Genomic DNA, 20,844 nt, shown 5'->3' with positions numbered 1-20,844 from the left:
TCCATGACAATCTTCAGCATGGCTCCAGGACGCTAAGATCAGACACCGACAACACAGACCACGCGGTCAGGGATACAGCATAGATTTACAATCAGGGACGACAAGCACTGATCTCCAGAGTAAAACATTTTTTTAGTGAATGTGGCAACAGAAAAACTTGTCAGTAAAATTTAAAACAACTCTGGAGGCTGAGCAGAGGGAACTGGGAAACGCGGAGCTCAAATACTGATTCAGGGAGCATCTATCTCAGCTGCAAGGACACATCTGCACCTCTGGGCGGTGACAACAGCTCCCAGGGAGCCCGCTTCCAGCCTCCTCGTGACCCTACAGGTGGGACTCCGGGGCCTTTGCTTGTGCTGTCTCCCACTCCCACTCACCCCCAATGCCATCTGTCTCCTCTACCTGTACCACCTCTCAAGCCTCACCTCCTCCCTGAAGCCTCCCAGGCTCTCTCCCAGTGTTTCTGTTTTCCAGGGCTTCCTCTGCTGCTTCTCTGGGTAAAATAACTGACACAGTGACAAACACCTATGTGGGTCTGCATCCATGCCCACCTTTCACCAATGACTTCTGAGGGTCAAGCAGTTAATACACTAAAAAGCTGAGAAGGGTGCCCAGCACCCAGCGTGCACGGAAACATCTGCTGTTGTTCCTACCAGCTCCATCTCCCCCACCTGCCCCAGGTGGGCATGAAGGCCACAGTCCTGGGAGCTACCGTGTGGACAGCATCGTTTCCAGTTCCTCCTTTTACCAAGCCACAGGAAGACCAGCTCACCCATCCTGCATTCTCCCGCATTTCTGGCAGAAACGGAAGTTTCATGCTTTTAAGGTTTCTCCTATTCATTTAAGGTCTGGAAGGGTGCCCTCCCAAGGCCCTGAGAGTCTATCCCAGAAACAATCAGAAGGGACTCAGCAAGGGACAAAAAAGACAGGATAACTCTGAAAGTGCCAAGGAGCCTGTCTGGTGGGGACCAGCGTGAACAGGGACCCAGGATGAGACACATCATTGTAGGATCCCACTGTCCAGGGAGCAGGGTGGGGAGAGAGAAACTTCCCCGTGGCATGGGAGCCCTGACCTCAGACACAGGGCTCCTCTGCCACAGTGGGCCACCCATCAGACGCCACACTCCTGCTCTACTTCCTATTTCTACATTAACAGCCTGCGGAGTTTCCTGCACACCTGCACCCACAGAAGCAGCTGGCCAGCATATAGTCCATGGCCCCCGAAGTGTGTGCCGTGGCCCGAGTGCAGACCTTATCAGAGCCTTGAGGACGGGCAGTATGTGGGGTATCTGGGAAGGAGAAGTGTCAAGGAGCACTTGCTGACCTGGAGCTCTGGTCCCCACAGGAGCCAAGCCTGCTCAAGGAGGGGGTGGGGGAAGGGGAGGACCTGCCACACCTTTGGCTCTTTAAAATGGCCCCCCTTCTGGCAGAGGGCAGAACAGTTTGACAAAGAGCCGTTCCCTCCCCTACAGGCAGGGTTGAAGTTCCACCACTGGGGAAGCGCCCAGTCCTGCCTCCAGGGAGCGCAGGGGGCCCCGCCCATCCCAGGGCCTCCAGACCCCACTGGCCCATCCCAGCCCTGCCTCTTCCAGGTGGCCTGGCTGCACAGTTCGGCCACTGTGTTCTCAAGAGGCCAAGCAGCGGAACACCCACTGGCTATGTCCCAGGGCATCCGTGTGGGCGCAGGTTTGCCCCCTGGGGAGTGGGTTGGGGCAGAAATGCAGGATTCTAGAGAAGCTAGCAGCCTCCTGGGAAGACTGGGCTGCCCTTCATCCCTGCTCCTTCCGGGAGAGGCAGCGGCATTTAAGTTCCCAGCAGACTGAAAGGAACTAAAGGATCAGTTTGTCTTTTTTTAATTGGGAGGTGGGGGTGTCCCTTTTCCTCTGGCTGTAAGCCTCCTCACCTTTGTAGAACCCACTGCAAAGGTGTCACAATTGCCCTGGCTAAGTGCATGCAGCGTCTCACACCCTTGACCCTCAGTTCGTTCTAGAAGCTGAAAGTGGGTCTCCCTGGACTCACGTTGGGCCAGGCGTAGGACTGCTCTATGTGGAGAGAGCAAGCAGGTGACAGCTGGCCTGGGCACCTTCCCCAACCCAACCCTACCCACCCCCCCAAGCTCTTCTTGCTTTTTGACCTGGGCTAGGTTCACAGGGATCATATGGGGGACCCTCGAGAACCAGAAGGGAGGTCTGGCTGCTGAGTTGGCCCTATCCATGTCCCCTATCCTTTCTCTGAGACTCCTGACAACAGGCAGATAAGATGTTTCCCAAAAACCCAAGAAGCCCAAACGCAGGTCCCAGCACAATCCACCTGCGTCCTTCCCAGACGTGCAAGGTGGCGACCCACCAGCCCGAGGCTTCACAACTTCCTCCATCTTCCTTCCCTCGCTCCCTCCTGACTTCCATCCTTCCCTCTTTCTCTCCTTCCTCTTCACTTCCCTGCATCCCTTCCCGGTCTCCTTCCTCCCTCCCCTCCTTACTTCCCTCCCTCCCTCCCTCTCTCCTTTCTTCTTTCCCTCCCTCCCTCCCTCGAAACCTTGCTGGGTCCCAGCAGACACACCCATGCTGCCTCCACCTGCCTGTCTGCTGCACCCGACTGCCCAAAGCCTGCAGCTCCCACCCTGCATCTAGCACTGCACCCGGGTCTGCAGACGGTCCTCACAACCCCAAGGGAACAGGCTCTAGGCTGCCCTCAACTGCGCACTGGCATTCCAGCTGTGCAAGGCTTCCCCACTGGCTGGCTGTTCTCCCCCAGAGAACACTTCAACTTTTCACCCCATGGAAGCCCTGAGCCCTCCAGCTCACACGGAGGGTACTCTCTCTCCCCCTTGCTCCTTCCTTACTCCCTCCAGGCCCTGCTCCAGGCTCACCTCTCCAGAAAGCCTCCTCCAGCAGCCTGGCCTGGCCGGTCCCTCCAGGCCAAGGGCTGCAGATGAGTCCAAATGGCATGGCCCACAGACCCAGCCTTTCCTTTCCACGTGGGGCAACCTCCTGCCATAGGAGCCACACCATCCTACCGCACCTGTATGTGTGGTCCGGTGGGGGACTTCTCTTCAGAAATCAGGTAAATACAGTAAGTCCCCTACATATGAACAAGTTCTGTTCTGAGAGCTCATTCGTTAAGTTCAATTTGTTCATAAGCCAGAAAAGTTAACCTAAGTACCGAGCTAACACAATCAGCTATATACTACTGTACTGTAATAGGTTTATAACGCTTTTCACACAAATAATGAATAAAAAAACAAACACAAAAATTAAAGAAAACATTTTTAATCTCACAGTACCTTGGAAAGTACAGCTCAACAGCTGGCACACAGGGGCTGGCATCGAGTAAACAGGCAAGAGTCACTGACTGGAGGAGGGAGAGGAGATGGGAGATGGTAGAGCTGAAGGGTCGTCAGCAATACAAGACGGAGGGCAAGCTGCAATGTCACTTAGGCCTGACATGGACGGCACAGGTTCTGGTTCCTTGCTGGATTCAATTCTATCTACCCTCCTGAAAAACCAATCCAGGGATGACTGGAGAGCAGCTCTTTTTCTCTCAGATGACACGGCAGCACTGGATTGCACTCTGAACGGCTGCTGCAACCTTTGCACACCATTCTGCATTCCAGTCTTGTGCCTCAGAAAGGAACAATGTCTCCTCAAACAAAGAAAACCCCCGGGACTTCCCTGGTGGTCCAGCGGTTAAGAATCCCCCTGCCAGTGCAGATCCGCCTGCCTGCTGATACAGAGGACACAGGCTCGATCCCTGGTCTGGGAAAGTAGATCCCGTGTGTCCCAGGGCAACTAAGCCTAAGGGCCACCAGCTGCTGAGCTGGTGCTCTGGGGCCTGCGAGCCGCAGCAAGAGAAGCCACCACAAGAAACCCTCACACCACAATTGAGAGTGGCCTCCACTCGCCACAACCAGAGAAAACCCACACACAGCAACGAAGACCCATGGCAGCCAAAAATAAAATAATTTAAAAATGCATTGAAAAAGAAAATCTGCTTGCCATTTCTTGCGTTATGAGTCTTCTTAGCAGTACCAGCTATATCACCACTGCTTTTGCACTTGCTTCTGGACCTCCTGGACTTGAAATGAAGCCACCGCACCACCATACTTGATACAGTAAAGACACGAAAGCTCAATCACTTGGAGAGGATGCACACACGTGAGAGTGGACGCCAGACATATGAATAACTTACATGACTACATCTTCGAAAGTTCACAACTCAAAGGTTCGCGTGTAGGGGACTTACAGTAGCATTATCTGTGTCTTCCTCACGGGACCAGAGCGTGCACAGATCAGAGGGGGGCTGGGTGCAAGGTGCCCTGTGGCCCCTCCCTATTTCCCTTGGGCTCAGATGTCACCTCTTAGGTTCGAACCCCAGCCTATCATTCCCATCCCAGGTACAGCACCTCCTAACCCAGGCCTCCACCCTGGTGACCCCCGTCATCTTGCTCCCCGCACTGGGGGAGGGTTAGGGTCACCCCAGGTTTGAGGCCCTGGGGTCAGAGCTCAGAGGCTCTGCCTGGGGAGGGTCAGCCAGGTGCCCCATCCTCTGGCATGCTCCGTCTGCTCTGACCCCTGCCCTCTGCTCCCCGGAGAAGGATACCAAGACCAGACTTTCAAAATCTAGAGCACGAAACTTCCAACTCTGCGATCTTCCCTGGCAGGCATGTCTGGGCTTGGGCACAACCTCGCCCAGAGGAAAGTGACTGACGGCCGTCTGGGCTTCGCTTGGAGATAACCCGTCCCACTCAGAGCGGGACCTCCAGCCCGCTGCTATTTCCCACAGCGTCTCCCGGAGTATGTGATTAAACGGATGGAAATGCCAACAAGATTCGACTTGTGCTTGGGGGGAAAGTCTCCCGCTCCTCCAGAAAATATGCACACACACACTCTCCTCTCTCGGGGCCTTGCCCAATCCTCACCAGGGCCATGTGGAACTTTCCACACCTCGCACCAGGGGAACGTGCCCCCAGAAGCCCCGGCTGCGCTGCCGCTGAGGGAGACGTGTGTCTGCAGGACCCGAGGCTGGAGTCTCCGCCTGCAGACAGCGCTGCTGAGACAGTGAGGGCCCCGCCTGGACCCAAGTGCATCCGCAGGGTTCCGCGCGGGTCCAGGGTCTCCGGCTGCGCCCCTGCTGGGCTCTGCGGAGCTGCCCCGTGAACAGGCATGTGACCCACCGATGCAGAGTCTTTTTTTAACCACTGGAAAAGGGTCCCAGTCCACATCCCACACCTCCCAGGGTGCCTGGAGGAAAGAGATCCTGGAGGAAAGTGGGGAGCTTGGTGATCCCTCCTAGGCACAGCCAGCGGGGGTACAGTGGGGTGTTGGCTCTCCTTCCCCCCTAGCACCACTGGGGGGTGGTCAGCCCTCTCACCCCCTGCCTGCAGCCCCAGAGCCCGACCCATGTATCGTCCATTCATCCTTTTGTCTGTCTGTCCATCCTGAAGATGCTAAGCAGGAAGACACGGAGGGGACATCAACAGGGTGGCCGCACTCCTCAGTGGGGAGACTGTGACAAGTGCAGTGAAGGGGCAGGGAGGCGGTGATGGGAGAGGAGCCACCTGGGGTGCTGGGGAGGGACTGGCTGCACTTACCCAGGAAGTCCTGCAGGCCGACCCCAGCCCCACCCTCCAGCTCTGAGGCCTGGTCTGGTCGGCTTCTCAGGGTATGGGAGGCAGCTCAGCCCTTCATCCCTCATCTCCCAGGCACCCTCCCAGGCACTGGGAGACAGCAGTTGGCGGGCACCAAGACAGGGCTGGCCCATACCCTGCACCCCCCAGAGCTAGCTCGAAGAGTGGAGAATAGTAGAGGAATGAGAGAACCGGCAAGTGAGGCTTCACTACAGGTTGAAGACAAAGGGAGACAAAAAAAAAAGCCCAGTGGTGGCCCAGGATGTGGGGCTGGGGAGACCCGGGCCAGTGGGGTTCTGTAGGCAGGAGGTGGAAGATGCCACCGGCTACCCGGGTACTGGGTACCAGGACCTCTAGACTCAGACATTGGGGAGGGGAAGGGCCTTCAGGCCAGGGAGCCGCAGGGCCAAGGGCAGGACACTGGTTAGAGGAGCAGAGCTCTCCTTATGGGAGCATGTGGGGGACTGAGAGGGGGAGGGACGCTGCTCCATGATGTGCTGCGTGAAGCTGGCACAGCCAAGGTCAGGCTAACTGGCTCCTGATGAGAGCGGGTGCAGCAGAAAGGGGCCCAGGAAGAGCTCCTAGGTGTTGCCGAGCGAAGGGAGGAATGGTGGCTTTTCCACCAACTGAGATGGGATAGTCACTGTGGGGACGGTGGGGATGCCAAAAGCATGAGTGCTTTGGGGACAGACGTGGAACCTGGCAAAGGAGCAGGAGCCCAGGCTGGTGAGCCCGGCTGATGGGATGACCCCTCAGCCCCCCAAATCAGGCTCTGCCATCTCCTTCCAGAATGGTCAGTCCTCCCCCTAGCCCCAAGGCCTTGCAGCCTCATAGCATGAGCTAGGGAGCCTAGCCCAGGGCCCATGTCCCACCCCAGTTCAGCTCTGACTGCTCCCATCCTCGGGGAACGCCTCCTGCCGGGTCCCCTGAGGCCCCTCCCTCTTCTGTCCTGGCCACTCCGCCCTCACAGCAGCCTTCCCCCTCCCCCACCCCTGCTCTCCCTTCCCAGGCTGCCCCTCTTGTCTCGTGGCAGAGTCTCTCCCTCTGCTCAGCTCCAGTTTAGGGAGATTCAGGGAAGCAGCCGGCTTCTCTCCAGCGCTCAGCCCCGCCCACCCTGATGCCCCGGGCTCCCGAGGGGCATCTCTGCCCACACCCTCCAGCACTCGGGACATCTGCCCCAGGTGTCCAAGCAGCTCTTTCAGTCCGTGGCTCAGACTCTGCACTGTCCTCCCATCCGCAAGGTTCAAGAAGCCTGGACATTTTTCTCAGTGCCTCTCCTGCCCTTATTCCGAAGGTCATCTTCAAACCCTCCCTCATCTGACCGCCTCCCACCACCCTCCCCTCCCCTCCTTGCTCCGTGTCTCAGGTCCCAGGCACCGGGGTGGCACTTCTTGAGCTCAACTGCTCAGCCCTCAGCCCCACTGGACATCCCCTCCTGCTCGCTTCCTCCCGAGGCTTCAGGAGCTCTGCTCCTGTTTCTCCTCTTGTTCACCTGTGCAGTGGCCGAGAGGCGTCTCACACAACGCAGCCAAAGCAGAACGCTTACTTTCACCCCAAATCTAACTTCTTCAGTTTCCCAGCTGCATAAATGCTGACTCCCTTCACCCAGTCGCTTAGGTCCAAACCTCCAGCCCATCAGCAGATCCTGTCCAGAACCCCAGGGCTCTCAGCCCCTCCTCTGCTCCCTCCGGGTCCAAGGTGCCTTCATCGCTCTCCACCCCAGTCTCCAGAGGCTTGCAGCCTCGCCCTGCCCTCCTGTGGTCTGTTCTCAGCACTGCAGGTCGGGCGGCTTCTAGAACTCAGGAGGGATCCCATCCTCCTCTGATGTGCCTGGTGCGCCGGGGGAGGCAGTAGGTTCTCAGCAAATATTTCCTAACGCCCTGACTGGCCTTTCCCTCCTGGGCCCTCCTGTCCACGGCTGCCCTTCCTGTAGGAGCTATCCTGTCTGTGGCGGTGACGAGGGATGACCCTGCTCCCGGATACACGGGAAATCCAGGCACTGTGCCCTCCCGTGCTGCCCAACATATAGCACACACCTACAACGCCCATCCTGGGCCTGGGCCCCAGGACAATGGCCCAGTCACCCATGAGCCGGCCTTCCATAACCTTGCAGACCGGGTGGATCTGGGTCCATCAACAGGGGCAGGCACGGGGGAGCCGGTGGCGTCCACCATGCCCATCTCATCCCGTGAGGGTCTAAATTGATACACAGTGAAACGGGGGCCTGGGAGGCAGCTGGGTGGGGCCCCTGGACACCCACCTGAAGGACTATGCGACCATCCGGGTGGTAACGGAGCTCATCCCATCTGAGGCGGGCCCCACAGGCCCTCAGCTCCTTCCTGCTCTGTGAGCTACTGGTCCCTGCAGGAGGGAGAGGCTGCTCTGACCAGCACCAACCCCACCCCGGCACCAGGTGAAGGACCCCAGTAAATGGGCCATGGCAGGGGGCTGTCCAGCCCTGACCCATGGGTGGTGGGAGGGAGCAGGGAGTCAGATCTGTGCCCTCCTGGGTCACCCACTGGCACAGGGCTACAGGCAGCTGCATCAGAACAGGGGCTCAGAAAGGCAGGTCCCCCAGGAGACCAAGTGGGGGCCCGACAGCTCCATGCTTCCTTCCTGGCCCAGAGGGCTCCTGATAACCACAGGGGCGACCACATGACCTCCAGTTCAACCCTGAGTGTTCATACCACTTCCCCTCTGCATACAGTGGGCAGATCAGAGGTAACCTCCCCCGGGACGGAAGCGGAGGCACTTTTACAAATCAGAACCACCCAGCCCAGCCCCCTGGCCCCAGAAGGGGCTCCGGAGGACCCCACCTGCCACCAGAGCTGCTCTGGGCACCTGCTGACCTAATGAACAAACAGATGGGCCACAGCTACCCTCAGTCTGCAAGGAGGCCAGGTGATAACAGGGTTGGCGTTGCTGGTCTCCAGGGCAGGGCGGCAGCAGCAGGGAGAATGCCAGGGGGTCCCTCCCCGCCACCTACAGCTCCTACAGGGAGGTGATGCTCCATGGCCCAGAACTGGGGTCTGTGCCCCCCATAACCATGCCTCCACCTCCCCAAAAGGCAATAAACTGCAGCCTCAGCTGACTTACACGGAAACACCCACTTCATGCAAGAGGACAGGTTGTACCAGAGTCCTCTGTGTCCGAGGGGCTCCCCAGCTGGCCGGGTGGGGACACTGGCCTCCAGGACCCGGGCCTCCAGGCTCTGCCTTAAGTTCTGTGTGTGACAACAGACCCTGGGCAGCAGGAGACAGCCCCTTCTGGCTCACTCACCATCTGCATGGACAGTCTAGGGTATGGGGCTGCTCCCCAGGAACCCACTGTCTGAGCCCAGTGACAGGGGCTGGTGGGTGAAGTGAGCAGAGATGGGACTCTAGCTGTGGCCACATAGGGTTGTGCCCTTTCCCAGGGCCAGGTTTCAGATAAAAAGTTCCCACCAAAGGTGTGGAGACACCAGGGAGCTTCCAGATGTGGGAGCATGGTGTCAGTGACCGGTCAGGCTGTATAGAGAGGCCACACACCCTTCACCCCTCCTGGGCCACACCCACGACATCACTCTTGCCATGGTCTCCTGGGGACACCTACCTGCAAGCACAAACACATATACCTGTCCCAATACACAATGTGAACAACACTGTCACCCACACGCCCAGACACACACACACAAATACTTGCGCACACACACACAACTGAGAACCTGCAGGTCTTTGTGGCTCTCTGTGCACATGGCGCTTGTCCTCCACCCGCAGAGCTTGGGGACACCTGGACTCTGTCCAGCTGTTCACCCTACCCCTCTGCCCGCTGCTGGGTCTCCCACAGGGCACACAGTAACCACGGACCCCACTGCATCTGCCTCCCCAGCAGAAGAAAGGCCTGAGGGAGCCGCTGAGCCCCACCTCCACCTGCTCAATTAGCAGCCTGGTGCCTGCTGGCCCTGGGGACTCGACATGTCTGGAAATGAGCCCCGGTCCCCAGAGCTCAGGATACGGGGGCCAGGCACAAGCTGCAGACCCGTCCTTCCCTCTGCTGGCCAACTGCCCTCGTGAAGGGCAAAAGGTTGCCTCGAGGCCAGCTTGTGGCCAGCCCTTGACCTGCAAACTCAGCTGGCAGGAAAGACTCCTGTTGCCGAGGCCAATAGGCAGTATCTCAGGTGAGGATGCTCTTGACCTGGGAGCAGGTGGTGGCAGCCTAACAGCCCAAGTCCCAGGAGCAAAGACGACTTCCAGGGTAGGCTGAGCTCCTGTAGCTGGAGGCAGGGCTGGGCAGACGGGGTGGCTGATCCTGAGCTCGAACAGTCCAAAGCTGGGGAGCGTGGCAAACCCCACATCTCGAGGCTGGGCCACTAGCTGACCAGACACTCACCCACCCTCTTCTTCCTGGCTACTGGTTCTGCCCCACTAGCAGGCACTGGTCCCCAGGGCATCTCCAGGATGGGCCGGCACCTACCTCCAGCCCCTCGGCGCCTCCACCTTCCTCTGCTCCCCCTGGATGGTGGCCCCCCATCTGGCAGCAAGTGCCTGACCAAGGGAGCCAGGGGGACAGATAAGAGAATGCCCAATGAACCTTCCACCAGGCAAAAGCCCCACCAAGGCCCTCCCCCAAGAAGGACAGACACAGGCACCCCAGTCGACCCAAAGGACCCAGGAGGTACACATACCGAGGCAAAGTGCTGCATGGGGTCACTGACGAACAGCATGGTGGGCGCACGGGGCTCTGCACACGCCAGGGAGCTGGTGTGCCGCGTGACGAGGCATGGGTGTGGGTGGCCGGGGGGCTGGGGGCAGGGCTGCAGCCGCCCGGCAGGGTGGACCGGGCGGAGAAGCTCGGCAGCTAGGGGACCAGAAACGAGGGATGCTCTGGAGCATGTGGGCTGGCTGGGGGCACTTTGGCCCTCTCCATCTCCCCAGTGCTGTCAACTAGCTGCATCTAACAACAAAACGGGTGGCCCACCCCTTTATTCCTCATGACTATTCATCAAAGTCCAGGGCAGGCCTCAGCTTGCCCACTGCTGGGTCGGACCGCACCAAGGAGGCTGTGCGGGGAGGGGGCGGCACGTGGGGCCGCAGGCCGGCTCCACAACGAGGCTGCACTCAGCTCCTTCTGAGATGCTGCCCGCGGGAGGCTGTGGGGGCCACAGGCCTCCACCGCAGAGCAATGGGGGGCCAGTCCGGGCCCCTGAGACCTCGAAAGGCAAAGCCAGGCCACCCCGAAGGGAAGAGATGGTGCCTCGGCCCCAGCGCCCAGGGCGCAGTGAGTCTTACTCTTGCTCAGGGAATGTGGTCCTCTGGGGCCGCCCCAAAGGGCTGAGTGGAGATGAAGGGTACACGGGGCGACTGTGCTCCCCTGGGACCCCACAGGGAGCCTGGCAACAGAAAGAGCAGTGGGGTGTGGCCCAACGCAGCTCAGCCTGCACCACAGACCCTGCCCAGGCTGCCGCTGGCCATGCCCCTGCTGCTGCCGTGGCCATGGAATCAGAGGAACGTGGTCCAGAAGGAGGACCGCTGGAGCCCTGCCCACCACAGGGCTGGACGGCACTGCCCTCGGCACTGCCAGGGGCGCAGAGATGGGGACCCACCTACCCGAGGGTTCTGCAGTGGTCACCACCTCTCCCTTCTGGAGGAACTGTCCATTCTAATTTAATCATCTTTGGCACAAAGCTGCCCCTGACATAGGGGCCAGGATCCTCCCTGGAAGGTCAATTGAGCCCAAACCACGTGAAAGGAGATGTGAAGCTTCCAAGTCCCCCAAACCCAGCTGCTTCCACCAGCAAGGAGAGCTTAAAACCCCTCTCCTGGCCTGTTCTAGCTACATGCTGGGGAACTGGGAGTGGCAGGGGCTACACAGAGGGAGGCTTGGCCCAAGGAGCCCCTCAGCATGTCCAGCCCCCCAGGTCCTCTGCAGGAGGGAAAGGGGGAACCCAGGCAGAGAACGTGTAGCCAGTGCAGCCCCCAAGGGGCTGGGCTGGGAGCCCCTGGCTCAGGCTCTGTGGGCCTTGGTGGCTGCAGCCAGAGACACGACTCAGCATGCTTGGCCTGAACCCCAGGACTCTGGGTGGCCTCGGCTGTTACTCCCAACACACAGGCATCCATCACTCATAATGAGACAATCGAGGAAAATCAAGGTTTTGAGGTGTAGACTGGTGTTCAGGAAGTGGGGCTGCAGCAGGGCCCAGGCTGCAAGTTCCAGCCAGGATGCCTGCAGGCAGGAAGGCGGGGGACTGGAGGCATCTATCAGTCAGTGAGGTTCCTGTGGGTGCACTCGGGCTTGCCCCCAAGAGGATCAGGGGCTTGACAGGCAGCTGGATGGAGGGACACAGAGACAGGTAGCAGGGGGAGGGGGCTGGGGTTGAGCCCCTACCCCCACAGGGCATTGTGAGACACTGGGAAAAATTTGATCAAAAGTGATGCTCTTCAGGTGGGCCTGACCTAATCAGGGAGCGGTCGTCTTGATGGCCTCAGGAGCCAAGGCTGGGAGGGACCGCAGCGGGGGGTAGGGGGGCGGCAGGTGGTCTCTGGGAGCTGAGAACAGTGGCCCTGGGTCAACAGCCAACAAGAACTTAAACCTGAATTCTGCCAACAACCAGAGCCTAGAGGAGGTCCCAGCCCCAGACACGATGGTGGTCCTGGCTGATGTTTGGAGTGCAGCTGGTGGGGCCCTGAGCAGGTGGCCCAGTGGGGGGACATGCAGGACTCCCAACCCACAGAACATGTGGGACAATAGACGTGTATCGCTTTAAGCCCCTCTGTAGGTAGGTACTGGCTACACAGCACAGCTGACTAATACACCAGGGGAATGAGCAGGTGGCCAAAGACCTCGGGGAGAGGAAGGCCAGGGCCCCGAAGGACCTTGGGCCACTAGGAAGGCTGAAGGGCAGCCTCGGTCTCACTCAGGCCTCAGGATACAAGGCGGGCCCTAGGAGGAGCTGGCCACCATGTGCTCTGGACTGGAGGCTGCCCAGAGCAAGGCAGGGTCGTGTCTGAAGGTCTCCTCTCTTGAGCCCTGGTGGCAGCCCTGAAGGCAGAGGGGACATGCCCCACCCACATTGCGAGGGCACCTGGGGCCTGAGAACCAGCACTGTCCCTGTGGCCTGAGCCCGGGCAGGACTGGGAGTCCCAGGGTGAACGAGAGTGTTTTCAGCTCTCAAAGTGCCAGGCTCCTCACCTGCCCCAAAGCATCACCTACTTCCTGTGTGTGTATCCAAAGTCCTGGCCATCCGGGGATATGACCAGGGGGCTGGGGCCTCTGCCCCCAGGAACTCCTTCTAGTTCTGTCCTCAGCTGCCAGTCCTGGCCTCCCAGGTCACCCCCGGGGCCCTTGGCACCTGCTCTTTTTAATTTAACTCACTGGGGACTCCACCCCACCAACCACTTCCGCACACTTATAGCAGCAGGACGGGGGGTATTTTCTTGCTTGGCGCACCTGTGCAGGAAGGGGTGAGTCACCAGAAGGGCACAGACGATGTGCCAGCTTAGGGTCCCACTCCTCTCAGTCCCTCTGGACCACCCACAGGCAGATGGCTCTGTCCCCCACCCTCTCCCACCCCAGGAGGTAGTGACCTGGCGGCTGGCTGTGCACTCAGAGGGTCTTCCTACCGAAGTCTAAGGAGGGGCTGGTGGGAGCTCCTAGCCCTTCCTCAGGACATCAGGCCCTCCCTCCGCCCAGTCGATCCCCAACCCCTACTGGGGGCCGGCTCAGTTCCCGCTCCTGACAGTTCCTGCTCCAGGGACTGTACACACCGGCCTGTCCCCTCCTCCTCCTGGGCCCTCTCCCCAGGCCAGGAAGGCCTGTCCCAGGTGAGTGCTAGGATCTCAAGCTCCCAAGAGTCTGCAGGTTTTAACCCTGGCGTCTGTCCCCTACGTAGCTCACTGGGCACCTGAGGAGAAGCGACGGGGCTCCAGGGTGGATCAGCCCCCAAATGTCACCCCCTCCATGGTCCACAACAGCTGTCACCAGTGAAAGGCACCAGGAGAGGGGGAAGGGATGCAGGCAGGGGGCAGACATGGGCAGCTGGCCCAGGAGGCACCCAGATTCTGCTGGGGCAGGGGAGACGGGGGAGGGCTGGTCAGGGCCAGCCTCAGCATCAGCTGAGCTCCCCTTCTGTGCATCTTCACAGCTGGTCAGAGCCCTGCCCCTGTTTTGTCCTGAGGGACACCAAGAATCAGAAGGCCAGGACCACCCAAAGCCCAGGCCCACACCCAGCACAGGATGCACACGGCCGCTGCCTGCTCTGGGCCCTATGAGCATGCACCGTAGGGGGCTTCACCCTGTCCGTGTTCCTCACAGACTGAGGGGGAGTCTCCAGGGCCAGGGGAGACTCTACAAGCTTCCCCTCATCACAGCACCTGCCCAGGGCCCAGAGGTCACCTTGCTCCTCATATCCTCTGTGCCGCCCTCCTCTCAAGCCCACAGGAGGCCAGGTGCTCCCCTCCCTCCTCTTGCAGGAGGTGGGGCGCTATGTTATAGGTGCTTGTCATGGGTGAGTCACCCAGGTTTTGCAAGGACTAGAATTGGAGGCCACTGCCCAGGGCAAGAGCTCCATCAAAGGGCCCCCAAGGTGGGCCTGGGGCACTGGTCCTTCCTGGGCATCGCAGGCTCTGGGGCTGGGGGCAGCTGCTCCCGGGCCCTCCCTGGCTCCACTGTTCCAGGTTCCAGACAGAATGGCTTTCTCAAACTCAGGCTTCATCCCTGGTGTTGCCATCACATCTAACGTTTGTCATACCCTCTTATATGCTGGGCACAAGCAGTCATCCCTGAAACCCTGATGGTTTAGATCCTCATTGACCCATTTTTCAGACAAGTAAACTGAGACCCAAAGGGTCAAATAACTCCAAGCAAAGAAGACATGGGGGTGGGATGTGACCTCCAAGACCCCACACTATCTGCACATCTTGGCCCCATGGTGCCTGGACCATTCCTGCAGCAACCTCAGAGTCTCCACCAGGAATCTGTGCTCTGGGGCTCCTCCAAGGCTAGGGGCGCACTGCTCCCACTGGGGCCCTCCCCCTTCAACTGCCTGACTCAGCTTCCTCAGCTGCCCAGCGTGGCAGGAGGGTGGTCGCAGGCCCCACAGGGCTGAGGGAGCCTCTGCTGGGGCCCCAGGCAGCCTGTCACCCCAGCTCCACAAGTGAGGGCACCTAAGCTCAGAGACGTGGGGGAGTTGATCCCAGGACAGACTGGATCCTCAGGTGAGGCCCGGCCCACCCTGCCTCTCAACACCGGCCACTAACGCAGTGGGTGGGGCACCCATGGGTCCCCGTGGTCCGTCTCCTGATGGAGCCGGGGTGCTGCTCAGGAACCTCTAGTCCAGCAGGAAGGAGTCAGCCTGATCACCAGGACAGCCAAGGGGGAGTGGAAAGCCAGGGCCCCTGACCACAGTAGGTACCACCCTGGGGACCCAGGGCCCCCAGTGCCAGGACTGCCTAAGCCTCAGCCTTTTGATGGACGAACCCCACGACCCGGTGAAGGGGGTGGTCCCAGAGCCTGGGGATGGGGTACTGGTGCCCACTGTCACAGAGGCCAGAGGCCAGAGGGAGCGCATGGGGGCCTGTGTGTGTATGTGTGCATGTGTGCATGTGCTCAAGTTCACAAGCCTTTACATGGAGCCTGAGTCACAACTGCAGGGTGGGCGGAGATGAGAGCTTTTGACTGTGCAGCCGCTGCTCTCTTGTGACCTGAGGCCTGGCCCGGGGAGCACCTGACCTGTCACCAACCTGGAGTTGGGGGCTAACCTCAGTGACCCAGCCCCAGGCTTTCCCTGATGAGGGTGTGGACCTGCTGGCAGATGGGGATGGAGCCATGGGGGTGAGGGTAAGGCCCTCAGGACACCGCCCACCCCGGCATCAGCAGGTCCCCACCCTCAGCAGCACTCTGTCCTAGGGGCTGCATTCTGGCCAGAGGGATCGGTTTCCAAGTTGGACTTTAAAATAACAGCACCCAGTTCAGCTATGCAGGGCTCCCTGCCGGCACCCTGGGCTCCGTGGACCCCTCCAGGCCCCCAGAAAACTCGGGCATTGGCCCTTTCACAATGCAGCCAGGCAGTGGGCTCTGCAGTCAGCTGTCCAGCTATATCTCTGAGCCCCATCTTTGCCTCTGAGCGACTTCAGGCTGCATGAGGGTGAGGGCTGGGCTGCGCGCCCGCCCCTAGACCAGTCTCTGCTCTCAGGATGGCCGGCAGGGGTCAGGATGAGGCACTCAGAGGGGGCCTGGCTTCCCTCACCCACCCCTACCCCCAGCCAGGGCCAGCATGGTTCCGGGTATCCCCAGATGCCCTCTGGGAACCCGCAGGACTTTTACTAAGAAGCCTGTTACTACCTGCCAGACTCAGTCCTCTTGCTGGCAGAGATGGGGGGTCCCATCCTCGTTACCCCATAGCTCTGAGGGAAGTCCTCCCCAGCCAGCCCAGACCTGCCAGCATCAGACATCCTCTCTGGAGAGAGGTGTCCCACCCCACAGGACCCTAGAACTGGCCTCTCCTGATGCTGGGTCATCAGGGTCTCCCAGGCCCTCTGACCCTTAAGGGCATGAGCTGGGCAGCTGGGAGGAGGGGCACATGGAATCTGGAGATAGACCCCTTAGGAGACTGTGTTCAGGGGTCCTCCCACCCTGGAGCCCGGTGGCAGCTCCTGTTGCTCCACAAGGTGTGTATAGGGCGGGTGTCTGTTTGCTTTTTGATTGTGATGGAAGCCCTAACACGGCTTTGGGCGGCTGAGGCACCCACTTCAAAGACATGAATCTCTAACAACAAACACCTCGCCAGCTACACAACTGGGTCAAGAGCCTGGCCGCCCCACCCCTGACGGCCCGTTCTCAGAAAGCCCTGGGTGACCAGACAATGGACCTTGCAGTGACCCCACATCTCCCTGCCTGCTTTAATTCCACTGTTGGGTTTTAAATGCACCAGGAAAGGGACTTCCCCGGTGGTCCAGTGGTTAAGAATCTGGAGTGCAACACAGGGAACATAGTTTCAATTCCTTGTCAGGGAACTAGAATTCCACATGCCATGGGGCAGCTAAGCCTGCGCTACAACTACTGAACCCATGCACAGCAACTACTGAGCCCACGGGCCACAACTACTGAGCCTGCGTGCCACAGCTACTGAGCCTGCGTGCCACAGCTACTGAGCCTTCAGGCCACAATTACTGAGCCCATGGGCCACAACTACTGAGACTGCGTGCCACAGCTACTGAGCCTGCATGCCACAGCTACTGAGCCTGCATGCCACAGCTACTGAGCCCACGGGCCACAACTACTGAGCCCACGTGCCACAGCTACTGACCCCACATGCCACAGCTACTGAGCCCGCATGCCACAGCTACTGAGCCCACGGGCCACAACTACTGAGCCTGCGCACCATAGTTACTGAGCCCGCATGCCACAACTACTGAGCCCATGGGCCACAGCTACTGAGCCTGCGCACCACAGCTACTGAGCCTGCGCACCACACCTACTGAGCCCGTGTGCCACAGCTACTGAGCCCATGTGCCACAACTACTGAGCCTTCAGGCCACAACTACTGAGCCCGTGTGCCACAGCTACTGAGCCCACGTGCCACAGCTACTGAGCCTGCGCACCACAGCTACTGAGCCCATGTGCCACAGCTACTGAGCCCATTTGCCACAACTACTGAGCCTTCAGGCCACAACTACTGAGCCAGCGTGCCACAGCTACTGAGCCCACGTGCCACAACTACTGAGCCTTCAGGCCACAACTACTGAGCCAGCGTGCCACAGCTACTGGGCCCGCGCGCCACAGCTACTGAGCCTTCAGGCCACAACTACTGAGCCCGTGTGCCACAGCTACTGAGCCCACGTGCCACAACTACTGAGCCTTCAGGCCACAACTACTGAGCCAGCGTGCCACAGCTACTGAGCCTGTGTGCCACAGCTACTGAGCCCGTGTGCCACAACTACTGAGCCCTCGGGCCACAACTACTGAGCCCCTGGGCCACAACTACTGAGCCCCTGGGCCACAACTACTGAGCCCTCGGGCCACAACGACTGAGCCTCTGGGCCACAACCACTGAGCCCTCGGGCTACAACTACTGAGCCCTCGGGCCACAACCACTGAGCCCACATGCCACTTCTGGGGAGTCCATGCACCTTCACAGAGATCCCGTGTGCCACAAGTAAGACCCGATGCAGCCAAATAAAATAAAAGATCATTACAATAAAATAATAATAAATTCACCAGCAAAGAGTGGAGGCCCAATCCCTAGGCACCCTATCCTGGGTCCCAGTACAGGCAGAGCCACCAGTCTTCTCTTTTTCCGCTCCCCACAACCCCCTGCAGGGCAGGTGGTAGGGTTCAGGTGAGCACCCCAGGCATTGTAACCCAGAGCATCACTACTGACAGGCTGAGACCCACCCATTTGTGGAGGATGCAAACATCCAGGATGGGGGGACCTGGAAGTGAGAGGTCAGGACCCTTGGCCCCTGGGGAGGTGTTGGTCAACTGGGAAGGGTCTAAAGGGACAAGATGGCACTACCTGGCCCAGCACAAGCCTACACTTTCCCAGCATCTGCCTTGGTTTCCTCACTTGTAAAATGGGAATACAACAGCTGTGTCCACCCCGACAGTCTCCTAGGCAGAGACAGGAGACTGGGCTGGGCAGGCAGATTCCTCCAGTCCAGCCCGAGGGGTTCCTCAGAGGCAAGGATGTCACAGGGGTCTCGCTACCCCCAGAACCCCCAACCCATCCTAGCCACCACTGTCCAAGCAGGTACCTTCCTCTGTCCCACTCGGGCCAGCGGGCCCTGGGCCAGCTCAGCATCCAAAACAGACAACAACAAAGAACACAGGGACCCTTCCTCCTCCCCTACCCTTTCACCCTGGCTCATTCCCATGACTAGAGCCCCACCCCTCCACTATTCTCAGAGGGGTGTGTGCTGGGATAAGAGCTCCAACTCCTGGAGGGGTCTCTGGGGAGGGGGCAGGCTCTGAGTTCTTCCTGCCTCCAGAGTTCCTGGCTCCACCTCCCTCATGCGCCCTGGCCCTCAGCCCGCTTCTGGTGCCCCAAGGCCCTCATGCTGGTCTGTGTGAGGCCAGCGGCTGTGCATGGAGCCCCCAGCCAGCAGAGCTGAGGACAGAGGCTAAGCAGCTGGGCTTTGTCCCCTGTGGACAGATAGCAGGAGAGAGCAGAGCTGAACTCTGCCCAGATAAGACATAGAAGACAACATAGTCCTCTTTCTTGAGGTCAAGGAGATGTTCCCAACTACATACGCTCAGAAAGGCTCCCTGGAGATCAAAAAGGGAAGGGGTGTCACCCCACAGTGAGTGATGTCAAGCCCCCCAACAGGCCTCTTCGCTAGAATCCATCTTGGCTAAGAGATGTGTACATACACACACACACACACACACACACACACACACACACACAGGAGGACGTGAAAGTGAAAGTCTCTCAGTCCCGTCCGACTCTTTGCGACCCCATGGACTGTAACCCGCCAGGCTCCTCTGTCCATGGGATTCTCCAGGCAAGAATACTGGAGTGGGTTGCCATTCCCTCCTCCAGGGGATCTTCCTGACCCAGGGATCGAACCTGGGTCTCCCACATTGCGGGAAGATTCCTGACCTTCTAAGCCCCCAGACACGTGGGGGACCCTGAGATAAACCAATCAAGGACTCAGGACCAGGTAAAGGATGATGACTGGCCACAGGAAACCAGCAAGAAACGTCCCATAAAAGTGGTTCAAACCCCCATGAGGGTGCAACCCTCTCCTTTGGAGTCCACCCATGTGTGTATTCACATGTACCCTTTCCCTCCTAGTAAGCACTTTTCTGCTTCCACTACTTTCCATCTTCGTGGAAATTCATTTTCACACAGCTGACAGGCCAGGGCCTCATCACTGGCCCCTGGTCCCTGGTGGTCTAGTGGTTAGGATTCAGCACTCTCACTGCCGCAGCCCGACCTCAGTGTCTGGCCAGCAACCAAAACCCTGCTTTAATCCGCTGCAGTCTGAGGCCACCTGAGATCAGAGACAGGTGCTTCCCTCACGCTCTTAGCAAAGGTCCTGAGACAGGGGCCCACCTGAGGGAACCCTGGGCAGTGAGCTCACAGACAGAACTCAGCAGCCCCAGGCCATCAGAGACTGTGCCAGGGAGGTGACTGTGGGGGGTTCTGGGGCATTGCTGTGCTTCCCCAGGGCTGGGCGTCCTTACACACCCTTCTTGTGTCCTGCCTGCCCCCTACCTCCTGGCACCCCAATGCCTGGCAGGAGTATGGTCAGCTACCACAGCCCTGCCTCCTGCCAAGAGGACCACCCAGTGTGGCAGGGCCTGAGATGTAGCAAGACAGGCAGGTGTCAGGGCCTTGGGTGCTCCTGCAGCCCCCCTCCCATCTCCCTCCTCTGGAAACAGCAGCTCCATCCCCTTCAGGGACCTCTTCCTCATAAGTTAGGGCCTATGGTGGGGGAGCCCCCAATACTCCACTCCATCCTGACCCTGCTTCAGGGCACCCAGGTCATCAATGACACAGGGACAGCTCAGGAATAGACACATGACATATTCAGAGATGGGCGTGCTGGACTCTGGGCAAAGAGGGGTCCTTCCCCCCAGGGAGGGGGCTACTCTTGGAGCCTCTACCACAAGAAGAGACGCTGCCTAAGAACAAATCCACCATGGGGGAGGCAGAGCAAGAGAATTAGAGGCAGCTGTTTGAGCACCTGGATCCAGCCATGCTTGAATTCATTTGTACACCTAGATCCAGCCATACCTGAAGGTCTCACTACAGCTGGATCCAGCCAGGCCTGAAAAGCCTCTTACCCCTGGACTGACAGTTACATAAGCTGATACAGTTTCTATTTTGTGATCTGAAATGTGCTAACAAGCACACAGAGGAAACCGTGCACCTGCAAGCCTGCCTCCTGGTTCTGCAGGCTCCCGAGACAGGACAGTTCACATTCACTGCCCCCACCCTGAGTGCCCCGCAGAGGGAAGCCCCACTCACCATGACAGACGTGGTCATGCCCTGCAGGTGGAAGACATCCATGCCGGCCTCCACACCGCCTGCCACTTCCTCATTCCCCTGGCCCGACTGGGGAAGGTCGAAGTAGGTGCTGTCCGGCTCCCTAGACAGAGGGAGACAGAGCGGGCAGCAGAGCGGTGAGCCCAGACCGCCCAGGCCCAGAGAGTGAGGCCAGCCCGCATCTCCCCTTGTCCCTCTGCTCCTTCCCCCACCCTCAGCTCTCAGAACCCCCAGCTTCCTTGCCCCACCA

The 20,844-nt window shown here is 59.4% G+C and overlaps 1 protein-coding gene across 8 annotated transcripts in view; it reads right to left on the bottom strand.

The window, feature by feature from the left end:
• TP73 (tumor protein p73) overlaps positions 1-20,844 on the bottom strand; it is a 75,188-nt gene that overhangs the window by 28,178 nt on the left and 26,166 nt on the right. For all 8 annotated transcript variants that reach the window (XR_014054624.1, XR_014054623.1, XR_014054625.1 and 5 more), the window contains exon 3: positions 20,577-20,697. Coding sequence is in view for 5 of the 8 variants with exons in the window: in XM_081493111.1 (XP_081349237.1) it covers positions 20,577-20,697 (121 nt within the window). In the remaining 3 variants the exon portion in view is untranslated. The remainder of the gene's footprint in view (positions 1-20,576; positions 20,698-20,844) is intronic.

Source organism: Giraffa tippelskirchi, chromosome 5 (genome assembly GCF_054371585.1).
Source record: "Giraffa tippelskirchi isolate mGirTip1 chromosome 5, T2T-mGirTip1v1.2.pri, whole genome shotgun sequence".
Classification (NCBI taxonomy): domain Eukaryota; kingdom Metazoa; phylum Chordata; class Mammalia; order Artiodactyla; family Giraffidae; genus Giraffa; species Giraffa tippelskirchi.
This window is presented reverse-complemented; position numbering and strand designations above follow the sequence as displayed.